Genomic DNA, 21,341 nt, shown 5'->3' on the forward strand with positions numbered 1-21,341 from the left:
CTTATTAAATAATTATTAATACCTATGAATTAGTAGTATTGTTACAATTAAATATTAGATGCCATTCTGTTGCATGTATATGAGCATCCACATATGACTGGGCAGTATTGCTAGTATCAAATACATGTAAGAGTGTCATTTACAATCACATGTACTGGGTCATCCAACTTTTCAATAGCAATCAATAATGGATGTTTAGAGTTAAACACAGGGTAATAAACACTGATACTTCCCCAGAACATCCTCCCATTAGTAGTTTGACTGAAGTCTCTCCACCTTGCTGTGAGTTTACTGCCTTTGGATTTGTGCAGTTGCTTTTTGAAGCAGTGTAAACTATCAGCTTCTGTTACTGCTTTATCTTTCCTACCATTGCTATGTGCTGTGTGGAAAAAATCTTTTTCCTTTTATTTTTTTTTAACTTCTTAGATCTTGAGACCCTACTCAAGATGTGAGTGCTTGTATATTTACAATAGCATCATTAGATCGTTTTTGATATTTTTTTTTTAATGTCCTGACATTGACGTTTTTGACCAGTGCTTATTGCAGAGGAGGAGGTGTGTAATGTTTAATCAGCTGTAAAGCTTTAACCATATCATCCTGTTTCTGAATCTTGTTAGTCAATTCATTTTCTTCTTTTCCCCCCTCTAAATCACTTCGTATTTGTTTATGCCGAACTTAATGTGTCATTTATCGTGAAGTTACTCATTGTCATGAGGTCCTTGAAAAATGCCTCGGTCACCCTTTCTTGTGTAACCTTAAAACATTAATAATGTAATACCATCTAGCAAACTTCGACAGTTTTCTGTTATCCTTTTCCAGATTGTTTTAGTGTTAAGACGCTACATGTGGTGGCACAGCTTTCTGTGAAACTCATTTATTTTCTGCTTTAACCTGTTAGTTCATCTGATGGCTTTTCCTCTTGCCCTGCAGCAGTGTAATTCTTCCCCTTTCATAAGGAACACAGAAGTGCCAATTGAAGGTACACTGTATCAGTCTCATTTCTCATGTGTATCTACTTACTGATTCCTTCAGAGAACCCCAGGAGATATTTGAGACGTAACCTTTCTCTACAACAGCTGCACTGATTTTCCACTATATATAATGCTAAATGTGCTCATGAAGACTCGTTAATTACCCACATGAAGTTCAGCAAGGCCAAGTGCAAGGTGGTGCATGTGGGTTGGAGAAATCCTCAGCACAAATACAGGCTGCACAGAGAATGAATTGAGAGCAGCCCTGAGGAGAAATACTTGGGGGCGTTGGTGGATGGGAAGCTCAGCGTGGCCCGGCAATGTACACTTGCAGCCCAGAAAACCAGCTGTAGCCTGGGCTGCAGCAAAAGCAGCGTGGCCAGCAGGTCAAGGGAGGTGATTCTGCCTACTTCTTTACTAGTGATTCTCTACTTCTCATGTGAGCCCCACCTGGAGTACTGTGTTCAGCTCTAGGGTTCCCAACAGAAAGTGGCTATGGACCTGTTGGAGCAAGTCCAGAGGAAGGCCATGAAGATGATCAGAGGGCTGGAGCACCTCACCTATGATCATAGGCTGAGAGAGTTGTTTAGCCTGGAGAAGAGAAGACTCTGGGGACACCTTAGAGCAGCCTGCTAGCAACTAGAGGGGGCCTGGAGTGGAACTCCTTACAAGGACATGTAGGGATAGGACAAGGGGGAATGATTTTAAACTAAAAGAGGGGAAATGTAGATTAGACTTAGAAGAAACTCTTCACTGTGAGGTGGTGAGGCACTGGACCAGGTTGCCCAGAGAAGCTGTGGATGCCCCATCCCTGGCAGTGTTCAAGGCCAGGCTGGATGGGGCTTTGAGGACACCTAGTGGAAGGTGTCCCTGCCTATGGCAGGGGGGTTGGAACTAGGTGGTCTTTATGGTCCCTTCCAACCCAAACCATTCTGTGACATGATTCCACTCTTCAAGGTAGTTTTCATTAATCTGCCTTATGTGGCGTGAAGTTTACTAATCTTTACTTTTCTGGAATTCTTCTGGATTTTCTTCAAAAATAATACTTTAATAGCTGGGACAACTAAGTATTTTTATGGGCTTTCATGTAATTTTGTAGGTAGCACATTGTGATCATGGCTACTGCACACAGATAAATGGCTTGAAGTTAGTAAATTATTTCAGGTGAAATCACAGTTAATAAGGAATGATTGATTAGTTATTCCTTACAGGGTGGTGGTGGTGGTTTTCTTTTTTTTCAATACTTGCCTGTGTGTGCTTTCATAATGTAGATGTACGTTATGACAGATAAACCTTGGCCAGAAGGCTGTTCCTCTCCCTGCATCTTTAATCCCATCGTTGTGAAGGACAACACAACCTTACAACGCACTACACATGCTTTTTAGAATTTTTCAGATGTTTCAAATGATGACAGGAGCACTATAGAGCACCTTTGAACAGATTCCAGTTTATTGTAAGACCTGCCAGCTTGTTCTAGTACTCACTTTTCTCTTATCTCATAGTCTACAGGTTCTGTTTAATATATATTTCCTTCCATCTCCAGTGTGCTTGTGGACCTAATAGATCTCTTCCATAATACTTAGAGAGCTTCCCATACATGCATTACATATGTAATCTCCGTAATATCTAGACCATTCTGAACTGAACATAACTCATGCTTGTTTTCCTTAAGTTTAACAGAGAACATTAGATTTTAAAAGCTATTTGGAAATATCTTAAAATTCTAAAGTGATTTTATGAAGAGATGCCCAACACACAGCGGAGCAAGACCTGTTCTCTTCTTAGGTACCTTTTTCTTCCACAAGCTGATTATCTGGGAAGCAAAGACAAATACCTCCTCTTCTGATTGCTGTGTATGTTACTAAGTTCAAGTGACTTGGTGATCATCTAGTTCTCGGAAATAAAGTAGGATGAATGGGTTGTTCTTCTTTGGTCATGTGTATTGTACATATGTGGCTGCCTACAGTACAAGTCAAGTTTCAAAAGTTGCTCACAGAGTATTATGATGTAGAATAACTAAATGAAATACAGTGTTTGTTTTTTTCATTATTTCCTGGATCTGTAGTAAAAATTACTCTGTTTCAATGGGAAGTAACCTTCTTGAAAACACAAAAATTTAACAAGTCAAATTCTGAAACTTAGATACATGTTGTAATAAAGAGTAGCTTCATAGGTATCACCACAATAAATTATGCAATTCTTCTGACTTCATAGTATAGACAAGTCCTAGGACTCTTGAACAACTGTGTGTGTTTATTTATGATATTTATATAAAAAGTTGTCGATATAAAGATAGTTTGTCTTGAAGAGAATTGAAATTGTGGCTTAGAAGGGAAAGGAGCAATGCTGTGATTCTCAGATATTTGGGCAAATCATGGGGAGAGATTGATTTTGAAGAATTACCATTTGATCACATTGATGTTCAAGTGTTTCTTTCAAAATCACCGTGAGGCCTTTCGCTTGTGATTCTGCATGTTACATGAGCCAGAGCGTAATGATGCTGGCAGATAGAGGAGCTTGATAAAACAGTGTCTCTTTTGTTTAGATATTCAGTAGTTTAATCCAGAAGTAGCATGCAAGCATTCATTAGTCCTCAGTTAAGTGACAACAAAACTTGAAGACACACGGCCTGAGTTTCATCAGTCGGCTCTCCGTCTTTGTGTGTATCTGACTCTTCAACTCTATGAAGCTGGGCTTTATTGCTGTGACAGATGGGCCTGGTTGGTTGTGATTAAGAATACATTACACCCCCACACACCCCCTTTATATTAGTGCATTATAATCTCTCCATGGAAAATTTTTGGATTAATGGTGATATTGAAAAACATGAAATGAATGAGATTTTCTCGGGTGGATTTGTAAAGATTCAGAAGTACACTTACTAAAAATTACTTTGGCAGGGAAGCAGTTTGAAACAATAAAATTGAGGCTCTGGTTGTGTGTAGTTTTAAGTTTCTTTGCACTTTTGCGCAAGAGAAGGTATTGGTGGTTCCTGATTGTAAATTATGCTACCTTTAACCTCTGCGGAGTTGCCATTTGGTAAGTGAGGCTGCCTGCTCATCTGACTTGCTTTCACAGATGACAAAAGAGATTCCTGCATTGCTGTTAAATCTATTAAAGCATTTAGGATTGTTTTGAATCTCAAATAATATGTATGGAAAAATTACTGTTTGGCACCCATACTTTTGTTGAGGAAAACACACTAACATGCTAAATGAGCAAAGCTCATTCCCTACACTTTCAAGTTCTCATAATGCAACTTACTTCACTGTTGCCTGCGTTCGAGGTGTTTGTTTAGCATTATGGACACCTGTAATGCTCTTACACGTTTTGCTGGGGTACCTGTCCTTTCATCAGTGAAAAAAACTATTACTGTAATCTTTGCAATTGCCTCTTTTTTAGAAGAGCAGATCTTGACAGCCTTTGACTCTTGGGGTGGTGCAGAAGTGCTGGTGCCGTAGCTTCGCTACGGGAAGTACAATTTACTTGGTGGCTCTGTTATGTGTAATGTCTCTTACTGCCACTGTGTGCTGGCTTGGTACCAAGTGACAGCAGTTTCTGTTACTTTGTGCAAGAATTATCTGACTTTGTAGAATAATTGTGGTTTAAAGCTTTTGGGGAAAAATACTTTAAATGTGTGAAGTATTTATTTTGTATGTTGAAAAATGTTTATATGTAAAGAAGCTTACATTTTGAAGGAAACCAGGCCTTTAATACAGGCTTCTAGTCCCTGGTTTTATATATGAATTACTGGTACAAATGTAACTTACCAGCTTTAAGGTGAATATAGTTAAGTCTTCAGAATCATGTTTTGTGTCTGTTTTGTTAACTATTCCTTTACATTTTCATTAATTTCCCCAAATCTCCATCTGATATGCTCTTTGAAACAGGAATTACATCTCATTACATACTCTCCTATGCTAATACCAATAGGACCCTAATTCCAAAGGGGGTTTGAAATTTACTTACAACAAATTAGCTCCTTATTGTGATGGTGTTAACACTGCTGACAGCAGATTGCATGTAGCAGCCTTCATGCTGCTTCCAACCGTAACTGCCAGTTTTACCGAAGCGTTTCTCTCTAAACTCCTATGCCAAATTTGTTACAAAATGAAAAACAGTTGTAAGGACCCTAAATAAAATAGGAGGGAGTAATTGTAAATGTGTATTGGTTGTGCTAATTGTAAGAAATTGCTTTGAAAGAGAAAAGATTATTGCCAAGGGAGTGATTGAACTTCTCATTCTTCTGATTTGATTATTTTTTTTGTGGGATTTGTCAGATGTCTTGCAGATAATTTTCACAGCTACATTTAAAACTTTACCAATGTGTTCTTAATTATACCTTTTTATATAGATTTGCAAAAATTAAAAATTAACTTTGGGCCTGATCTTTTTTGATGGAAATTCAGAATTTGCTCCAGTTTGGTGGAGGACACAACATAGCTATCACTTTAGACAATTTAAATGTATTAAAGACTGGAAGACATTTAGTAAAATTTGATCCTGTAGTCAGCTTAGTTGCTTTTTGGAGCCAATGTCATATATGCAAGGTTGTGCAGAATTTTGTTACGATGTTTTGTTACTTCATGAGAAAAAGCACCAGTGTGCCTAAAAAAGTAATTCTCTTTAGTATTCTTTGTGGTAGTGTAATTTGAAAGGGGAAACATTGTTTTACTAGATCTGGGGGCTGTGAAATTTATTTTGCTTATTTATCTTGAGGAACATGGTTTTTAAATAAAATGGTAATTGTTGTTTTAAACTATTTGCTTTCTCTTTCCTCTGTTGCTTTTGCCTTTCGTGATCGAAGTCTAGGAGAGTAAGTCAATGTTTTAATGAACTTCTGGGGATTTTTTTTTTTCTGATATACTTTTAACAAGTTAATAAGTTTCACTTAATTGTTCCACTAGATCAGGCCAAAACTTATTTCAGTTGACTTTATTCACTAAAATTCCTGAATTATACATATTTTAAATTGGATTTTTAAAAAAAATTAGCATTTGGTTTTGTTTGTTTATATATGTGTGTTTCTGTATATATGCATGCTGTATTCTGTTGCTTGCTTTATGAAATTTTATCTTAGCCTTTTTACTCTTTGGTTATAAGATTACACAATATTAAATTTCTGTATTTTAAAAAGTCACTTTGAGATGCATATTTGAATCCATGCTATACTTCAAGGCCTAATGAAGTAATTGAATCTTTAATGTGCAGTTAGTTCAAGATCACATGATGTGAAAGCAATCAAATGTGTGAATGTAAAACAAGCATTAGGAGTTCCCTTTTTTTTTAATCTTTATTAATTTGTGGAGTTGTGGTAGAGAAGTAAAGTAGGATAGGCCTAAAGGTTAGGAAAACTTCCTGTGCACCTCAGGAAATGTTAATGGTGTTTTTCCCTTTTTTTAGGATTCACAGAGCAGGCAAGGAGGATATAGTATGCATCAACTTCAGGGGAATAAGGAATATGGCAGTGAGAAGAAAGGTTATCTTTTAAAGAAGAGTGATGGGTATGTTCTTGGAGCACATAATACATAGTGAGAACTATCACTGTGTTCGTGCACTGATTGTTATTGTTTTCTACTGAGTGCTTAAGGCACATTTTTCTAAAGCATGTGCGACAAGCACTCAAGGATTTCGCAGTTCGGATCTGAACACAGATCTAAATTTAATGCAGTAATTATAAAAAGCATGACAAGCAATCATAAAAATACAAGTAATTAAAAAGAAAGCTTTTGTCTTTAAGTCTGTAAAAGGTGATTAAGACCTGTTGTAGATTTCCAAGTTACTTTTGGTGAGGCATTTAATAAAATTTTGACTGCATCTGTTTGTTTCTCAAGACTAATCTTCTCAAAACGTTAATGGGATTAACGTGTTTTGGATTCATGTCTAGTTACTAAATTTGTTGATATTCTTATGTAGGTTAAGGAAAGTATGGCAAAGAAGAAAGTGCACTGTTAAAAATGGGATTCTTACCATATCACATGCAACGGTAAGTTATTTTTATACCTTTTTACTAAAATAATAACATTATCCTGTCCTGGTGAGTCTGTTGATGTTAATCTGCTGTTGCAAAAAAGATGACACTTCTGCTTCTGACTGTTGAAGTTCTATCAATTATCAGAAGTTAGAGAATGACTTACGGAAATATTGTTATACTTGCTCTGTTAAAATTTTTCCTAGTTGTCTGCTACTGAGTACTGGTGGGAACAGTGCTTCAGATTAAGTAGAGGAGTACACCTGTTCTTACTGTACCTTCGGGATATGGCATGTGTGTGATTCATCCGAATAAAATGAAGTGTCTACAGTTTAGCTGTTTGCATCAGAGCAAGATCCTGTAGGCTCCTCTCAGCCACTGGAGAGCTGGTCAGTGTAGTCAAAGGAGTCTGGGTAACTGGTCAAGTGTCTTGTTATAAGCTCAGTTCTGGCTCTTGACTGTACTGGAAGACCAATAACTAGCTCATACATAGATGTCTGTATTACAGATGTTTTATTCCTACATAGGTTTTTAAGTATTTAAAATATTTTAATGCATACACATTAAATTTGTAAAAACAATTAAATTGTTCATCTGATCAGAGTGAGAAAACAGGAGTAAAGGCTACTTTGAAATTAATTTCAGTACTTCCTGTGGACTGCATGAAGTACGTAAACTCTTCCTTAGCTTTCTAAAATTTTTCTTCTTTTCCTTTCCCAATGGTGTAGCTTGACAGTTGATTTAATACTTAAATGTATTTATCAATTGTTTGATAAGAAAATGGCATATATATATTGGACAGACTTTTCAATGAATATTTAACTGGTTTTGCTTATAAGGATTGTCACGGTATATCTGTGAAGCATGTAATTTGGAAGCTTGGGAAGCGTTTGTTATGTGTTATTGATAGTCTGACAGATGAGTGTATGTATTAATATTTTGAGTGCTTTCAACAAGTTGAAATTTTGGAAAGTTTTGGTCATGGTGAGTTCTAGGAATCGGGCATATCTCTGAAATAACTTCCTAGGAGTGCTAAATCACAAGGAAGCAACAACGTTATTGTAGTGGAGGCAGTCCTAGAACTGTCGCAGCAGTATGACACACACTTCCCGCAAACAGGAGTAACTCCGGTTACACTTGTTGAAGGAAATAGTCCTATTTCATCAACACTTTTTTCCCCCTTCGCCCCAAATTCCACTGATGACCATGCAATATCAGTGTCTAAAGTTAACTGTCTTAAGCAAGTTAAAGGGAAGTCACTACATTTTTTACTGGAGTGTTAGGGGTTTTTTTAATGGTTAGGAAGAAAGAAATTCTCACCTCCTTTGAGGAGTCAGTCAAATTTTTTATACCTAGGTTAGTAATGGTTCGGTCATATCCATTAAAAAAAAAAAAAAGTGCATTGTCAATCTCAAGACTAAGCAGTTTAGAATTCTTTGACTTACACTACTGATTGTAGTTTTCCTTTTCCTGTACGTAGCTGTGTAAAAGCAGGCCATTTGCTCTTTTCTCTTGCAGTACTAAGGGGAAAGTAGTTTTCTTGTTTTCAGTGATGAAAAGTTCAGGTCTTGACAGTCTGTTCATGACTAAACTTGGAAAACTGAGACTCCAATTGCCTATTTATTCCTTCAAGGAATTCTTGCTCCTTAAGTGTGAAAAATACTGTGGTGTTGAGCTTGTTCTGACAAACATTTGACAATGTGGGAAATGTACTTTGAGATTATTTTTTTGTGTTTTTTGGTTTTGCGTTACTTTTATATTTGGTTTACAATTTGTAACATGAACAACTTCCAAAACTCAGTTCAGAATAACTGACATCTCATGTTCAGTTTATATCTGCTGGCTGTATTAACTTTGATTCAGTATCTCTATGGTTTCTGATAAACATGTATAAACCCAAAATACTTCAAAGACACATTGATTTATCATGTCTGAAGTAACATAATTACAGCAGAGAATATTAGTAGTTGTATTTATTCCAAGTTCTAGAACTCCAGGTTCCCACTTCTTTTTAAGTTTTAGGATTGTATCTTTAATTTATTTAAAATGGGAGGAAAATTGGAATATGGGCATGCTGTAATGAAAAATTGCATAATAGTTTTACTGTTGTTTATGAAATAATAAAAAACCTTAAGTATTAGCATATTCGAAGTTAAGATTTACTCTTTTAATACCTTTCAAATAATCGGGAAGAATTTCTGTGAAGCTTTAAATTTCGTTTGGATGTAGCCATCTGTCCATTCTGACAGACCAAGTCAGACAAAGTCATGCTGGTCTCAGAAGTTTTGGGGGTGTACATGTATGCATGCCCATGCTCTCATGTTGCACCCGCCCACTCCCCAGAAAGGAAAAATAGTCCTAAATCAAGACATTTTTGAAGTAAAACAAATTTTCCTTTTAGTCCAACAGGCAACCAGCTAAATTGAATTTATTGACCTGCCAGGTGAAGCCAAATGCTGAAGATAAGAAGTCTTTCGACCTAATATCACGTAAGTAGCAACTTTAGTGTACTACTCCTCCTCCTCCTCTTGCATTATGTGGGATTTCTAAAAAATGTCATTACAAGATAATCTGAGTAAAAATAAAGCTACCATTCAAAATTCAGGCTGTATCCAGATACATGCAGTACCTCACAAATGTTCAGATCCTTCTAGCTTTGAAGATGGATTGAATGGACAAATGAATAAAGAACCTTTTTGTGTGTGTATGTATGACACAAATGCCGTTCATTTGTGACCAGCCATGAAATGCAGCGTATGTACTGTTCCCCAAAGTTCAGAGAGATGTTTAACAGCTTAGTGGAACATGCAGGAGCTATATCCACCAGGAGGTGGACAAGCCTTTGGCCTCATCTTGGTTTTCCTTCATTGTCTGTTCTGCTTTTTGAGTGCTGTTGGGGAGGGCCAGGGGGAGTTGAGGAAGGCAGGAAAGAGCCAATTTCTTTTGTTCTCTTAACCTCCTTTTAAAACATGCTTCTGTTTGTCTAAAATTGATAGTGACTTGTCTTCTCAGCGTTAAAGCTCCTGTGATTTCCTTTCTTCCTGTTTTGGTCTTGTATAACAGGTATTCTATGCAGTCTAATTTTTAAACCACTTTTGAAGTCAACGAGTCAACTTACTGTTTTCAGTCTTTGCATATATAGCATTAAACAGCAAACAGTTCCAATATTCTATATTTACAAGGACAGTCTATGAAACCTTTGAATGTGAGTCATAATACGCAGTTCATATCTCATCCTTTGGTTAGTAACAAGAAGTTTCTTAACCCAAATGGAGGGAAAAGTATATAATAGAAAAAAATACTTTTTGCTCTTTTCTGCTACTTATATTTCAGATTTGACTGAAATTCAGGGCAGAATTTGATTCTTATGCTTGTTTTTCTTTAATATTTCTAAACATAAAGACTTCTGAAATACATGCTTTTGCTGTAAATCAAAATTCACCATTTCCTCTTTCTCTGTTTTTTGGATTTGTTTTCCATAGCTATGAGTAAAGTATTAATGTTGCTGATTAAGAGCACTTGCTCTTAAAGGCTTTAGTTCCCGAATGTATTTTAGTAATAAATATGTAGATATCTTAAAATTTATCATGTGCTAAATTAAAAGATGTCTTTATTTATTTCAGATAACAGAACATACCACTTTCAAGCAGAAGACGAACAGGAATACGTAGCGTAAGAATGTTTACATTTAATCAAGTTTATTTTGCCAATAGATGTATAAAATCACACATAACATCTTAAAATAGTTTTCTCAGTTAATACAGTAGTGCCTACTGTCTGGTTTTTCTGCTGTTGTTAATCTAGAAATGCAAACTATTTTGTATCACGCAACAGGGCTCTTTGAAAACCTTGTAACATTAAAAACAAACCAAAAACCCAACCCCCCAAAAAATTTAGATTGTGTTACCCTGCCAGCATGTGGTTCGTGTGCAGTTGATATTAGCATGATATAGTAGGTCAGGTTATGAGGGTTCAAATGAAATATTTTAAAATTCTTAAATCTTTTGTGTCAACCCTCTTTTGCAGTTACTCTTTTGCAGTACTTCTTTTCCTCCTGATCCTACCTTGTCCTCTAAATTAAAAATAATAAATAGATAAAAAATCTCCATGTAACACAGAAAAATATTTACAGGTAATGCATCTTTTTTACTGTAGGCCTAGAAATAAACAGCAAAGCAGATCTCTTTGAGATTTGTACTTCAGAATCCAGTAACTTGCTTCATTAATTCATGTTTCCAACCATATTTCCTTTAAAACAATCTTGTGTCCTGCTACCTCAGAACTACTTCTTGTCTTGAGAACCATGTACCACTTCTTTCCTCCTGAATATTGCTCCTGGTGTCATCAGACATGTGTTGTGCAGAACGTTACAATCACCTGACAATTTGGGGAGTAAAGATACTAGTGAAGAGGGCAGCAAGCCTGAGCCTTCCCAGGCTGCTTCATTCTTCAGCACTGTTGCACTCTTTTGTTACATGTCCATGTTCTAACAGAAGGCTGTGTTGCTGCTCCATGTGTGTTTTAAAGGTACAGGGAATGTTTGTAGTTATTTCATGTGTTTGGTAGTGTTGGGAGGCAATGGCATTGACATTTCAGTGTTGGGAGGCATGGGTGAAATGAGAAGGCTGGAGAGTTCTTTGTCATGCAGCTGGCTCCTTCCAGAGCCTCCAGCGCTTTATGTTGTCTCTTAGAGTGCAAAGCTGACTCGCTAATCATCCTTACTGCATTCATTCTGGAACTTAATTATTCCAGTAATTTTCTCAGTCGAGAAGAAAATACAGTTCATGTCAAATGCATTACTGGTCAGAAGAGTCAGAAGTTTTTGTGTCTCTGCCATGAATTAGTTTTTACTCTATTTGTTGCTTTAAAAGGTGAAGGTTTTTTCTGTTTGTTTGGGGTTTTTTTGTTTTAACTCGTGAGCACAGTAGGGGAAGAATATGTTAATAACATTCTTTTTGTGATTGGCAGGTCAATAAATTTGGTTTAGCTGACTGCCTGCTGGAACGGTTTGAAGTGCCAGGCTGGTTTTGTTTCCCATTAGAAGCATAGTTCCTATTTGTTTACCACTGAAGTCTGGTTTATTGCTTTAAAGTCCAATGGCTGAGAAAATGATTGATACTGGAATACAGAATCATAAAATATCTCAAGTCGGAAAGGACCCATAAGCATTGAGTCCAACTCCCTGCTCCTTGCAGGACTACCTAAAACTAAACCATATGACTAAGAGCATCGCCCAGATGCTGCTTGAACTCTGGCAGGCTTGGTGCCATGACCGCTTCCCTGGGGACCCTGTTTCAGAGATTGACCACTCTCTTAGTGAAGAACCTTTTCCTAATGTTCAATCTGGTCTTCCCCTGATGCAGCTTCATTCCATTTCCTCATGTCCTATCACTGGTCACCAGAAAGAGGAGATCAGCACCTCCCCATTCCTTGAGGAAGTTGTAGACTGCCACGAGGTCACCCCTCAGCCTTCTCTTCTCCAGGCTGGACAAACCAAGTGACCTCAGGTGCTCCTCAGAAGTCTTGTGCTTGAGGCCTTTAACCATCTTGGTTGCCCTGCTCTGGACATGCCTTAATAGTTTGACATTGTTCTCACATTGAGGTGCTCAAAACTACACTCTGAACTCAAGGTGGAGTCACACCACTGCAGTGTGGAGTGTAGTACTTTTATGTTGTTGCAAGTTTGAAAAGTTCCATTTAGCTGAAAAGATAAGAGTTGCATCCAAGTATTGGAATACATACAGACAAACTAATAGATGCTAAGTGCATTTTTCTGTATTGGCACCGTAGGTCACCAACAAAAAGGTATTGTAATGCTACTCAGACAAGTGTTCTGTTTCAGAGGGGTGTACTTTGAGTGCACAACTTTTTTTTTCTTTAGGAAAATTTCTGCAGTAATTTCAGTTAATTGAAATTCATGAATCATAATGACTGCTAATATATGAAAAACTGCAATATAACCAAGTCTTCTGTTTTTCTTGTGCAGTCACTGAGTAGGTCCTAAATAGCTTTATTATCTCAGGTGTCATGTGAACAGCACCCTTTTACTTCTGTCCTTCATTGATTTAAGAGTGTTCTGCAGGAACTACGTGATGTAGCTCCTCAGAGTGGTCATCCTCTTGTTCCAGTTTCCACTTGACTTGTATATGTGTGCCTTTCTCTTGACCCTTTCTTCTTCACTTGTGTTTTGTCCACCCAGTTTTAGTGCTGCCTCTGTTCTGTCTTTTTTTTGTTTTCTTCATGCAGCAGTAAAAAAATAAATGCATAGATTCTCAAATTGCTTTCCTTCCAGGCTTGTATCTAAATAGAGGAAAAAGCAAGATGCATTTCTTCGTACACTAGTTCAACTGACCTTGCACATGTTTTCCTAGTGATCATTTTAAACTGCTTCCATAAATAGCTTCTCAAGCTACCTAAAAATAATAATTAAAATAAGCAGATGGTTTAAAATATGAATCACTGAAGCCTACATTCTGCTATAGGTTTTAGTGCTGCTTCCCCTCAAACATTTCCTTTAGTCCATTGCATTTCTTGATTTCTATCCAGCTAGCTGTCTGTTGACCTTTTAATTACTGCTTGACTGTCCTTAAATTCTCAGTGGATTATTAGTTTCTCTAGTAGATGAAGCAAGGTGTGTGCCGGGGTTAGGGGGGAAAGTGTGTGTGTGTGTGTATAAATATATTTATGTGTATATTATAAGGAACATAACCTCAGATTTCTAAAACTACCAGATTTAGGTTTTTTTAATGCATACAATAATAGATGCTTTCTGCTTTTTTATAATTGTGGATAGGGCCATACATATTCTAGATGTGACCTTTTAGTTCTTTTCTATCCTTTTTTTTGAAGGTCAAGAGTGTATCCATTTCTGTAGGAAATACCTGGATTATAAACAAAGCTAGATTCGGAATTTTTGCTATGAAGAAGCACACGTCTAACTTCAGTCTCATGTTCAGCAACAGTCTTCAGACATTTTTTACTTTAAGAAGACTGAGTTAATACTATCTGTTGCTTCACAAAAAAATTGTTTCTGAATATTTGAAAAAATATTATGGTATTCTTGTGCTGTTTATGCATTTATCTGGCAACAGCAATGTTGCAGTAGCAATTGTCAGAAGAGACAGAGATATTTATTTTTTTTTATTGCAAACCAGAAAACTATTAGACTGGTGGTTGTTCTTGGGGGAGATGGAAGGATCTTTTATTGGCTTAGAAATACTGAAGAAAAATAAGAGGAATCTGAGAGTCTGGCCACCCGAGATTAATGAAGACTTCTGTTTCGTTCGTTGGATCCAGAAGTCAACCATGATGCCAGATTTTTGTTTAGCCTATTGAGTCTCTTCAAAACAGAGGATCTCCAGCAAACAAAATGCTTTAAAGGATCACAAGAAACTGCTGAGATCCAGAAAAAGAAGTGTAGTAGAAGATTGGACAACCTGTCTTACTGTATTATATAGAAGACAGAGTGATTCTGTAAGACTTGAGTAATTTTTAAATTATTTGAAAGACTATTTGAAATATCAGAGTATTACCAGAAGCTTTTTGGTTGTTATTTTGACACTGGTGGTCTTGTGAAATAGAGCAAATACTTTTTTTTTTTTTTTAAAAAAAAAAGGAAGGGCAAGGAGGGGGAGAGACTAGTACAGATAAGACAAAGAGTAAGAACAGCAGTCATAAGACACTTGTTAATAGCTATCAACATTGAATTAATATATTGTAATTGCTGATTTTGAATTGTTTATTTTTGAGTGTACAGACTGCCAAGAAGGCCTGGTGACCAACTGGGTAGTCTTATATAATTAATACCAGTGATTAAGGATGTGTGTGTGTTAAACTGGCCTTGCTCCTGATGTTTGGGAGGAGCTGACACTGATGCTTTTTGCTGTGACTGTCTCAGAGATGACACCAATGATGGGCAGCCCCAAGGCTACAGCAAGTTCCTTTTAGCTGGGAAAATGCAAGCCAAATCATTCTTGATCTTACAGTTTAGAAACTTGTAATACAGAAATCCGTATCAAACTAACAGCTGGCTCAGTCATGTTGTGTTTATTTTAATTGCATCTAATAATTTTTTTAATTGTTACTGCATAGTTGAGTTTTATTAAAATTCTGACTTTTTAACAAACTAATCAAATTGTAACCCTGAAAGAAGTTGTCAACAAATGTCAGAATAAATGTTGTCTGTCTGAGTTTAATGATTATTTTACTCTGTGTGTTTAACCCAACATTAGTACAATATTAGAAACAAGACACTGCTGCCTCTTATTTCTTTAACATTGGATTTCATCAGAAAAATTGCAGAAGAATGCCATCTAGTGTGGGTTCTTATATTTTATCATGTAACTAGAGAGACAGAGATTAATATAAATATATCTGTAAACTATGGAGCAAATTTCAAATCTTTCAGTTTCTTCTTTATTTTTAAAGATTATTTTTCAATATTTTTAAGCATCTTCTGTTAAGTACAAGTTCCCAGATTATTCTCTGCCCATAAAAATTTCAAAAACATGTGCATATCAGGTATATAATATACAGTGCCAATGTACCAGTTCAGGATCTGAATCTGTATTACAAGATTATATACATAAATTTCCCTCAGGTCCTTTAATCTTTGCATTATTATTTCAGTGAGAAATCAGGAATTTCAGTTTGAGGTTTTCTTAGTTTGTTTAGGTGACCATAGCCGTTTTAGCGCATCAGAAGATTGAAGATTGCAGATAACTGGGATATTGTGAACAGGAAATGGATTGACACCACTGCCAATTTAAAGTATTTCTGTGTAAAACATGTGTATTTGCAGGGGAATCTAAAAATACATAAAATCACTATACCTGGGAGGATTATTTGTTTTTTAACTTGTGCTTTTTTGTAAATAAGACAACACTGCATCTGCAGTGTGCTTGTTCTTAGTGTAACTGCTTTCCTCTCTTTACTTCCACCTGTAGGGCAGCAGCCACTGAGAGGTTTTTTGTTCATTTTTAATTAAAACATTGTTGTGTAAACAAAAATCTTGCAGGGTGGTTGGGGGGGTGGGATGAACTAGTGCCTGAAATAGCATTAAAAAATCTTGATTTATTTTAGTCAACAGTTGCTCTTAAAATTTTATGTTGGCTATCAGCATTGTTACTCTGCTGTCATCTTCTCTTCTTTACCCCATTTGTTGCCATGGTAATTTTGATTAATTTGGACATTACTGTCTGAGTGATTAGCACACTGAGACCTGCATTTTGAAAGGCAACTAGACATCGGCACATTCGAAAATGTGCTTGCTGTCTTGTCTATGAAGAGAGAGATGCATGCTGGAGAAAGTAGTGGTTATAATTTTCTGCCTTAATAATGGGGTAGACTTCAGGAATATCTTGGACACCTACTTTTAAAGCAGTTCAATTTACAGGAGCTTAACTGCACCCTTTCTCTTCCACAGCTTCTGCTTATTTGAGGAACCTGAGAACTGTGCTGCTTTGGCTCTAAAATTGTTCACCAAAAGGACTTTAGAATTAAGACTTTCTCTCCTTTCTCTTTTCTCATTCTTACTTACCTTTTCTCACATCGTCATTTCAGTCTCCCCTCTTTCCCCACTTGGTCTCTCTCACAATACAGCCCTTCCCTATATTCCCACTAATATTTTGTTCCTGGCAAGCTTTCTACATTTTTATAGATTAACTTGTATTTGCAAATGCAGATCTTCATTAAGGTCTTTATCTTGTGCTAGATGGATATCAGTATTGACTAACAGCAAAGAAGAAGCATTAAATATGGCATTCCGTGGAGAGCAGAGCACAGGGGAAAACAGTTTAGAGGATCTGACAAAAGCCATTATTGATGACATACAGAGATTACCCGGCAATGAAGTCTGTTGTGATTGTGGCTCACCAGGTATCTCAATTTGTTAATGTCATCAACTTCTTGTTGGGAGCAAAGTAATTTCTTTAAATAAGTGTTTGTAGAATGCAAACTCATTTTCTAAGTGATATGTTGATCAGTCTTCACCCTGTTTTTAAAAGAACAAATACAATTTTTATACATTAGTTCCGTTTAATTCACTAAAATATTTTTGTGTTGTCTGTGCTTACTTCCAGCAGTTCAAGCCCCTCTGGAGTTTGAACTGTTCTTGTTGCACTGTCTCTAGATGCTTGTTGCACTTGAATGGAAGTTGCTTGGCATCACTGATCCTGTGCATGCTACTAAGCAGAAGTGAGTAATGCTTAGACAATGATTGTGGAAAAATTGACCTGGCCAGGATCCTACTCTGAGGTTTTATCTTGGCATAAGACTCCTGGGATTGCAGTACCAAAAACATTCAGAGGTTAAATAAGTAGTCTTGTGCAAAGAATGAGATCCAGAGTTGGAATCCTATCAGATAATATCTTCAGAAGTACAGAGTTACAGGTCAGTTATATGTCACTTAGAGTTTGAAAAGCGTCAAAATTGTCATAGCACTACTGAATTGATATGGTAGTTGGCAGCTGTTACAGCTTTCACATCTAAAGAGACACTTCAAGAAGGTGATGTTCATTTGGAACTCAGGAGATAGTATGTATCTTGAAAATGCTTACTGATGCAGCACTGATCCAAATAAGAAATACCTAGATAAAAATATAAAATGGAATATAATTATGTCAAATCCTGCAGTTGGTTCATTCAACTATTTCATCATGTAAAGCTACAGATACTGTGGATTAATAGTTCTCAATCATCTTTTAATTTATTTTAGCTTCACTCCTGCACCCAAGCTTGCTGCTTTAAAACTCTTGATTTAATGATTTATCAGTTACTATTTAAGATCAAGGAAGAGATTAATTAGAAGATATGTATGTGTGCAAAATATGTCTGGAGCTTTTTCTTTTCCATAAAAACTGGTCCTGCTTCCTATGTAGCATTCATAGTACAAGTTCTATGCTAATATTATGTGCAGATCTCCTCTATGACAGCAGTTATTTTTTCCCCATCATTCCTTAAATTTTCTACGACTTCCTACTATTTTACATTTTGGAAAGTGCTATGGTTAATCTTTTTGAAGGAATACTGTTTAAAGCTAAAAAAGTAAAGATTAAAACTTCAGAGGTTGCCAGCAGTGGAATTTAGGAGATCTGTTCCTTTTAAAAACAGGAAACAAAACCTTGCCTTATTTCTACAAGAAACAAATCCTAAATTTATTCAAATACAATCATTTATTACGGATTTATAAATCTAAATTCAGTGCCTTTGGGACTATCCCTGAATCTGAAAAACTTAATTCCATTGGTAGCAATCTGTGGTAGAATTTGCACTGCAGTTTGAAGAAAAGTATGGAATATTTCCATCTGTTAAAACATTAAATGAAGAATAGTTTCAGAATACATTGGAATTTCTTACCACCATTTGAAAACCTATGCTTGGACTTTGATTAAATACTTTGTTTTTCAATTCTGCAGATCCCACATGGCTATCAACTAATTTGGGCATTTTAACCTGCATTGAGTGTTCTGGAATACACAGAGAAATGGGTGTCCATATTTCTCGAATCCAGTCTTTGGAATTAGACAAATTAGGAACGTCTGAACTCTTGGTAAATTTCTTTAATTTGGTTTGATTTTCTTTTTTTTGAAGTCAAATATAAATATTAACCTGTGTGTAGGTAACATTCAGGTATATAATTGATGGTTAATTTTTTTCAGTTTATAGGTTTTGCAGAATATTGTCTTGATAATTTTGTATGTATCTTATGGGAGGGATTTTACTATTATGTATTATCGATGCTTTTGACCTTACTGCTTCTTGAGGTTTTGCAGAATTAATATTGACATCCATTGTGGTTAGTGCCATGAGAATTTTGCCTCATTAGCTGATCTTAACCCTTAATCAAGGCAGACTAAAATCTCATGTGATTAAAAAAAAATGAAAGCTGGTTTAACTTGAGAAGTGAGAACGACCATTGCTAACTTCGATAGAAAAATGTTGGATGAATCTTCTAATACAGTTATGGCAGATTTTATCTCCTCAGCTGTGTCTGGCCTGTGAGAAGACACTTGTTACAGAAACTTTGTGTGGGAAAATTGATAGGAGACAATTCTGGATTTGTGTGTAGGTTTAACATTAGCACTACTACTTGTTTTGAAATCTTGAGTTGTTTGCAAAGGTACTACTCTTTTAAATCAAATTTTACTAAGCATGACTTTCCAGTAGGTCTGAGCTTCTTCCCAAAAGTAGCTTCCTGGTCAGTGTACTACCACTGTTTCAGTTTTCGTGCTGCTAGTTCCTCATTCTGTTTTTGTATTGGAGGCAGATTGTCTTGAAGTATAAATAATTAGCTGTGACAGTGAAGCCTGCTGTACAAGTTCTGGGATGATAGGTTTCACACTTTAAAGTATTTTTTAATTGCTTTATATTTAAATGTAATTATCGTGCTTTAATTTTGCAGTCCTGTGTGTTCCATCTTTTATTAATAGTGTGGAAAATGCACATTAATAGCCAGTGTTTAGGTTGCTGTTAGATCCAAAAAACCACCACCTACATATATTTATATATAAATACAAAAAACTTCTTTTTCTCCTCTCATTGCAGCTGGCCAAGAATGTAGGAAATACTAGTTTTAATGATATTATGGAAGGGAATTTACCTAGTCCTTCACCTAAACCCAGTCCATCAAGTGATATGTAAGTTTTGACTGTCTAAATTCTTTAACATTAAATTTACTGTGGAATATGTATATGATGTAAAATGCCTTAAACAGTAACCAAGCCAGAGGAGGCCTGGGATGGCAGAAGACTGGGGTTTTTTACTCAACTGTGGAGTTTCTCAGTACAGTCTCTTGTCATGTGGTCACATTTTTGCTACCTCAGCCTCTCAGTGCAGAAAAATGTTACATTTGACTTTAAAGATTCATTATTTTGAATCTTTAATGTATTTGAGTTTTGTATTATACTTTTCGGTAATAAATAGAGTTGGACTAAATGACACTGTTTTCAGATACTGTCTTGAGATAGTGATGAGCTTTCTCTTCTTTTCCTTGGTGTAGGAGTTAGACAGAGCAAACAGATGTAGTTTTGCCACAGAAGACCGTTTAACCTGTTTATTGTGTTTTTAGCTTGTTTTTAATGCTTGTCCTGTTTTAACATGTAGATATGTTTCCAAGAAAAATCACATTTTGGGATTTTGTTTTTAATTTGGTCGTAGACCCCAGAGTCAGAGTAATTTTTGTATCTAACAAGAAGGTAGGATAAAATTGCATATGTACCTTATTTCAGGCTGGTTTGCAAGAAAGACATGCATCATAATAATAAACAACAGTATCAGTTTTTTCCTCTTCCCTTCTCAACTCCTGGGTTAGACAAGGTGATTTTAAATTTAAATCATTGACCCATTTTTTTCTAAAAATTTCTAAACCAAGCTCTATTTTCACACCCCACAGGACTGCACGTAAGGAATTTATCACTGCTAAATATGTAGATCATAAGTTCTCTAGGAAGACTTGTGCATCTGCAGCAGCTAAACTGAATGAATTACTTGAGGCTGTCAAATCCAGGGATTTACTTGCACTAATTCAAGTCTATGCAGAGGGGGTAGAGCTAATGGAGCCACTGTTAGAGCCTGGACAGGTAAGCTTATCAGGTAAACAAAGCAGAGTATTTTAAATAATGTGTATTTGTTAAATGTCCAGGACCCAGGGCTGCTACCTTATATGCTAAAACAAAATAAATAACAGATTAAAATGGTGAGGTTTCTTCCTCCTTTCTTTAATGTGGCACCCTTGTGGGAAGGAGAAAGGCAACTGTATCTGTTGTCATCCATTGTTCTAAAGGAGTCTGAAATGTAATATCATACGTTGGTTTAGGTGCAACTATACGTTGAAAAGTACCTGTTCTGCAGTATGTTTTTTTAGGAAAAGGCCCAGAGAAGAGAATCCTTGACTTGATAACCTGAAGTCATCTGAGATCACAGACAGTATCATACATGTTTTTAAATAATTGCTGAAGGAACACATTATGGACTGTATGCAAGTGTCTCTTCACTCTGTATTAGAAAAGAGTAAATCCGATGCTTTCTCAGCTTCTGTGGAAACATTTACAAAAACTACAATTTCTTTCAACTAGGAAGAGAGGGGGTTTTGGTGGTTATTTTTTTTTAGATGAAATTCTGAATACTTGTTCTTCCTTTTGAAGGCAGTAACAGGGTTTATTTGAAAAATCGGTCCAGGTTGACCTCAAATATCTATGTAGTAATGTTGCTTAGGAGCAACATAACCTGTTTTTATAGGTAACTGATGCTTTGTAACCACTTGGTCAGTCGTGGTTTCTCCTATTACTTTTGAACCTAACTTGGAGAGATGTCCAGAGAATGTTTGCAACAAGTTCTGTGAAAATACTAACTTGGCAAAGGACAGAATACCTGTTTGTACTGAGTGGAGGGAGCAAGTTCAG

At 36.2% G+C, this 21,341-nt stretch overlaps 1 protein-coding gene across 8 annotated transcripts in view; it reads left to right on the forward strand.

Moving 5' to 3' along the window:
• ASAP1 (ArfGAP with SH3 domain, ankyrin repeat and PH domain 1) overlaps positions 1-21,341 on the forward strand; it is a 161,894-nt gene that overhangs the window by 99,471 nt on the left and 41,082 nt on the right. For all 8 annotated transcript variants that reach the window (XM_055703774.1, XM_055703772.1, XM_055703775.1 and 5 more), the window contains 8 exons: positions 6,375-6,475; positions 6,888-6,957; positions 9,344-9,431; positions 10,566-10,614; positions 16,655-16,818; positions 18,357-18,490; positions 19,486-19,577; positions 20,333-20,519. In XM_055703774.1, coding sequence (XP_055559749.1) covers positions 6,375-6,475; positions 6,888-6,957; positions 9,344-9,431; positions 10,566-10,614; positions 16,655-16,818; positions 18,357-18,490; positions 19,486-19,577; positions 20,333-20,519 — 885 coding nt within the window. The remainder of the gene's footprint in view (positions 1-6,374; positions 6,476-6,887; positions 6,958-9,343; positions 9,432-10,565; positions 10,615-16,654; positions 16,819-18,356; positions 18,491-19,485; positions 19,578-20,332; positions 20,520-21,341) is intronic.

The sequence above is a fragment of the Falco cherrug genome, chromosome 3, assembly GCF_023634085.1.
Source record: "Falco cherrug isolate bFalChe1 chromosome 3, bFalChe1.pri, whole genome shotgun sequence".
In the NCBI taxonomy this organism is placed as follows: Eukaryota; Metazoa; Chordata; class Aves; order Falconiformes; family Falconidae; genus Falco; species Falco cherrug.